The 6,030-nt window shown below is 35.1% G+C and overlaps 1 protein-coding gene across 1 annotated transcript in view; it reads right to left on the reverse strand.

The window, feature by feature from the left end:
- LOC112516533 (probable CDP-diacylglycerol--inositol 3-phosphatidyltransferase 2) overlaps window positions 1-5,555 on the reverse strand; it is a 14,828-nt gene extending 9,273 nt beyond the window's left edge. The window contains exons 1-10 of the mRNA XM_025123618.1: window positions 5,305-5,555; window positions 3,456-3,584; window positions 2,182-2,266; window positions 2,048-2,097; window positions 1,277-1,316; window positions 1,107-1,151; window positions 946-1,011; window positions 713-827; window positions 572-625; window positions 387-485 (exon numbers count right to left, since the gene is read on the reverse strand). Of these exons, the coding sequence (XP_024979386.1) occupies window positions 387-485; window positions 572-625; window positions 713-827; window positions 946-1,011; window positions 1,107-1,151; window positions 1,277-1,316; window positions 2,048-2,097; window positions 2,182-2,266; window positions 3,456-3,516 (615 nt within the window). The 5' untranslated portion in view covers window positions 3,517-3,584; window positions 5,305-5,555. The remainder of the gene's footprint in view (window positions 1-386; window positions 486-571; window positions 626-712; window positions 828-945; window positions 1,012-1,106; window positions 1,152-1,276; window positions 1,317-2,047; window positions 2,098-2,181; window positions 2,267-3,455; window positions 3,585-5,304) is intronic.
- Window positions 5,556-6,030: the final 475 nt, after the last annotated feature.

Consider the following 6,030-nt stretch of genomic DNA (forward strand, 5'->3'; position numbering starts at 1 on the left):
ATTAAAATAATGAAGATGATAATATCCATGATTAACACCCTCCACAATAAAAATGGTTAATCAACTTCTCATAATTACAAAAAAATGAACAAAATGAAAAATTATGATTGGTTGAATGAGGTTTGCACGGTTTCGACAAATTGGGTGGTTTTTATTTGAACGCTCCCCTATGTATGTGTATATATATATATATATGTGTGTGTGTGTGTGTGTGTGTGTGCATTATTTGTCATCACCCCTTAAGAAGGTTACAGCATCTAAAAATGCTACCACCACAAGGCCGGTGAGCAAAACAGTGAAAACCAAGCAAACTATTATAGCACAAACTTTGATAATTAAATAAAGATAATTAAGTTGTGAAAGAGTAAATTATATCATCATGATACCTGTATAATATTGACTAATTGCTTGATTGCCCATCCAAAGAGAAGCAAAGCAAGTAATGCAGAATATATTATACTTTGTTGTGCAGCACCCATCAAAACCTAAATTTTCATACAAAGAAAACTGTCATCTCTAACTCCAACATATTAAAGAAGAGTACAGAACCAAAAAAAGTTTCAAGGCTTACATCGATCATCTTTTCATTTTCCTTTGCAAGAAGAAACAAAGTTATGTAAAGAACCTGCAGAATCGGAGATTCAGTTCATACGAGTAGACTTTGTGTTGAGAAATCTCTAAATGGTAAAATGAGTAAAAACTTAATATTCACCTCACAAGCTATACAGCAGTACCCCATAAACATCCTGTTTCCATAGTATAACTTAAATAACCAACTGGTGCTGTCTTTCACATCTTTATGATTAGATTTGCCAACCAAGAAAGTACTGCATTCAAAAGGGTGGCCAAAACAGTTGGAGATATCTTGTTCCATACGAGTGACGAAGATTTGAGCTCCAGATCACAATCAGATGACATAAAAGCAATTAAAGGGTGTGTACATACCTGTACATTTGCAACCAATGGCTTGCAATATCCAGTGCAAGCAATGACAGAAAAACAAAGCTAGGCCTGGAAAGTTAAGAAGCCAGGATGTCATACTTATGCCTGGACAAATCTCGTAAGCATAAGCTCACAAATAGAGTAGAATAGAAGATTAAAAAGACCTGTAAACTTGGGAGAGAATAACCAGAAGACATGCAGTGCTTATCCTGAGAGACCAAATTTCAATTATGAATACAAAATACAAGTGATGAACACCAAAGATAAGTTGGGCAGATAGACATGAGAAATGTAAAATAGATCTGAAGATGTCGACTAGAACTTGTTATATCACCTATCTGTAACCATGTCCAGAACAGCTCCGAAGGTTGAAACTACAAGGGTAAAATAAATAAAAAGAATGAATTAGATTGAGAAAGACAAGAAAATCCTAGAAGCACTAATAATGGCTAGAAATCAAAAGGATAAGAGAATGATTTGAAGGTTTCTGATTCATGAGAGTTGGATATTATGACAAACAGGGCAGATACAAAGAACAAATGGAGTAACAGATGAAATTCTTTAATCATGTCTAACAGAACTTGCTCTTGCCACTAGCCAGTGATAGGGACACACTTGAATAGTCCAAACTCAAGGACTCTGTACATTAATTGAATAAAGCTGATTTATGGAGAAGAATGAATTATGACTGTGAGGTGGGGTCAGAAGGGAAGAGAGGGTGTTAGCCAGATGCAAAGAGGGCAACTCAAATACAATAGAAAATTATGATATTGATCTGCTAAACTCATGAACGCAAGATGAATGTCATGAAACCAGATAGCCAGCATGGAGACATATAAGATGGCAGCATACTGAAAGTAGACCTAGACCATTAGCATAATATGGTGTGTTGACTTGTTGATTATATTAATGGTCTAGACCATTAATGTGACAACATACTGAAAGTAGACCTAGACCTATTCATATAATATGCCTTCCAAGTTTTGGGGGGTAAACCTCATATACATGAGAAGCAACCCAAGGATTAAAATGATATTTAGCAAACAGTATAGAGGAACAATGGACCGAGTATCATGTTGATAACAAATAATGAAATACTCCTTACCTTGATTGAATTTGCGGGCAAACCAACCATCCAAGGCATCGCAAACAAAGCTGAAACAGCAAAATTAAACATTTAATATCCTAATTACACCCAGAATCAGTCTATTAAACAACTTCTTTATATTTACTATTTACCTGATGAAATAGAGAATTGAAAAAAGCTCTTTATTGGAAAAGCATATCCCAAAGGCAAAGCAATTCATCAGAACTCTAATGTATCCTGTACATATGTATAATCAGTCAAATCATGACAGAATGGTGTAGATAGAGCACAGCAGCATGAAGAGACTATACAAAGACTAAACAACCTAGCAAGAGACCACTTCAAAAGAAAAGACTATCAAGAGACAACTAATGATCAAGGATAATTCATAGAGATCTGGCTTATTTTGCATATTAATTATAGAATCGACTAAAATGATAATAGAAAACAAAACAAGGTCGTTATAATGAAATAGTAAACAAGTTAGAAGAAACAAAAACAATCAATTAATAACTTGATAAAGAACTTACATGAACACACCAATTATAAATAAACTCAAAATTCAACAAAATATGTGATTTATTGGATGGGTAAAAAGACAAACAAGTGATTATAATAACAAAAGGAATAATAAAGAAGACATTGAGCATAAGAAGTTCTTCAGGGGCTTCCTGATTAAGAAAACAATTACATGTTCTTACGTAGAGATTTACTATATTGTTAGCCGTAGGACACATTTGGGGGTGTTTGGTACACAGGACAGAACATAACAAGCTTGTTCCAGTCCTAGCCCATGGAACAAGATGGAACAATGCTAAATTTTACCAATATACCCTCAAAATACCTAATACACTTCTAAAACATCAGATACACCTCCCCTCCCTCTTCACTTCACCATCGAACTGATTCCCAACCCAGGAAGATCGACCAGCTTCGAGATCAGATACGCCTCCCTCTTCAACTTCCCTAAACAGCTCATTAGGGGTAAATTGGTCATTCCATCGGTCCTCAACTGTCCAGTCCTGTCTCACCAAACGTTATCCTGTCTAGGTACCAGACGCACTCTTAAAGGTAACAAGCCATCAACAGTTGCAACTAAAAAAATATTGAGAAAATCTATGTCCTGTTTCCCCAAAGATCATCTTCTTGACTAGGCTAGCACATTGACAGAACCAACTGAACAAGGATACATTACAATGTATGCAACCTAGGCCGCTTTACAGGTTTACACTTCAGGTCACAAACTCCAAAAGCAAATATATTCATGTTACATTACCGCTAAAAAGGATTTTGACTTGTGAAATAGGATAAATATTTGAGACGTAAGACACGTGCTATTTCGAGTTGATAAATTATTTAATTTATTTATTGAAGCATACTTTGTTTTATGTATGCCATAGAATCCATTGGTTGCATAAGAACTCACCAATGATGTTGGGGATGTAAAGATACACGCTTATTGTTCTAGGTCTTGATTTGGATGCCATCTCTACTTTTCAGCCACAAATCAAGGTTGCTGAAATTCGTTGAACCTCGGAGTATAAACAATCTCAACCTGCACAAACAACCCACTCTTACTACCTATACCAATTTTTACCATCCAATAATCGGAAAAAAAAAAAAAAAAAACCTTTAAATGAGGATTTCACCATCACAGTCAATCATGACAAGTTACGCAATGCTGAAAGAAACAAAATTGCAAAAAAATACACATAGACGTAACAATGGCATAATTTAATGAGTTTGGACCTGCAAGGCACATTATTGTAAGAAAAATCATCTGCTTACTGCACACCAACTATGATCTTAAAATAATATTATTTTCAAAACTCAGAACTTCATTATGAAGTGAATATTTTTATGTTCAACACATGAACTCTTTGAATATGAAAAACATAGAGCATGTCAAATGCATAAAAGAACATCCAAGAGTTCAATTTCATAATCAACTTGATTAAAACTGTTTCTCTACTTAAAGGTTTTGCAAAGAAGTGCTCTTCAGAAAACTATTAATGGTTTTAAAACCCCTCAAGAAACTTATGGTAGCAATAAATTCATCATCTAATTCTTCAGTTTGTGGTTTGCATAAATCTCTTTAAAGAAGGTTTCTTCATAGATAATGTTGAATATATTCTACTTAACTGACATCAAATAGCAACAAACTAGTGTACTGATTACTAGTGGGGACCTAAACACGAACACTAAAAATAAATTGTTCACTCTTACTCCTAGCTGATCGAAGAATTATAGATGGTTCCAAAATACTATAAACTGTCGTCCCAGCATTCCAGGTACCAATTCTGGTGTTCTTTGATTCCACCTTTAGTACCCTGAATACCAATAACTAAATCAACTATAGCTTCTCAAACTACAAATTTCATAGTATCAGAACAGCCGGCTCTAGAGCAGTGCCTTCTCTTCAAAAAAAAACTAGCAGTAATATAAACTGAAAGCACATAGGACACAAGATGGATGAGTAAACTAAAACAAACTCGAACCCCAATATGAATAACCTATCAATGGTATATAACAAACTGCATATCAGGTGGGGGAAGAATGATAGAAAATTTAGTCAACCATCTGGTGAGCTTCATATACTTACTCGAGAAAATGATAAACTCAGGTCAAAGGTATCCCCTTATGGTTTATCTTACATTAGCAGTTACATGTATAAAAATTCATGTAACTGATTGAATCTTTTTCTTTTTTCCACCAAAAATGGTATCCTTCATGACTTTATTCAGAGGAAAAGTACTCATCACGTCACCTTTTTCCATAAAATGAGATCACCACGAGAGACATCTGACACGCAACCAAATCATGAACTTGATACATCACGTCCTATCATATACAACCCCAAGACCCTGAACTGATGAAGTATGACGCTAAACTAACAACTCATGTCCCTGGTTCCACAACCCAAGATTCACAGCTGCACATTGCAGCTAATGCGTATGTAAAGAAACAGTCTAAGCAAAATTGAACATCATACAGTTCATCAACTAATGCCTAACCGTTTATTAATTGCTGGCGAAAATTTATTAAAAAAAAACAAAAACAAAAACAAAACCTCTCCGTTATTGCTGAATTTAGCTGTTTAACTAAGCATAACTGCTACTCTCATAATTTATACACTAACACCAAGCATTACCCCAAATCGGAAACTATTTAAAGAGAGATGAAATGAAATTTCCAGGGTAAAAATAAAGATTCAATCAATATAATACACATATGCAAATAAGTACACATCAATCGACAGAAGAAAATATGGTTACCAAATCTGGCTTAAACTGGATGATGAATCGTCCTTCCGGAATGAAGATCCTTTTACTAACCCTAAACCCTTTCAAGAATTTATTACAGCTATGAGTATCTCAAAATATCATTTTATTTAACAGGATCGAGTATACAAGAGGAAGAACATGGAAGTCGATGGTGGGGAGATACAGATAGATATAGAGAGAGAGCGAGGGAGAGGTGGGTCTGGTTCGGCAATGGCGAATCGAAGATGGCCTCCGTTTAAAGCAAACCTACGCGCGCCCCCGTCTTTCCTTTTTTGCAGAAGTGAATATTTTCATATACACCCCCCCAAAACTAATAAACATTACACTTTCAGTCCATCATAAACAGATTTTTTTTCTAAAATACTTACTTTCCAACGTCTTTGTTTGAGGGGATTTGGATGTGCGTTCAGACTGTTTACTGTATAATTTTATGTCATAGTATTAGGATTGTTTGGTTCGTGGAATTCGAAGAATTTGATGGAATTGGAATGACAAATTTCTTTTACCAGATTCCTTGATGTTTGGTTCCGGATTAAATGTACTGGATTCCATCAAATTCCACGATTAAGGGCTATGATCATTTCTTGGCATATGTGAAGGATTTGAATTGCATTATGCAGCAAATGCTATCATTTGATTTAAAAGGATAAAAATAACTTTTACCAACACCACCACCATCCTCACCATGCCTTGCCCCCAATCTCACCACCCGCACTG

The sequence above is a fragment of the Cynara cardunculus genome, assembly GCF_001531365.2.
Source record: "Cynara cardunculus var. scolymus isolate 2C chromosome LG 8, CcrdV1, whole genome shotgun sequence".
In the NCBI taxonomy this organism is placed as follows: domain Eukaryota; kingdom Viridiplantae; phylum Streptophyta; class Magnoliopsida; order Asterales; family Asteraceae; genus Cynara; species Cynara cardunculus.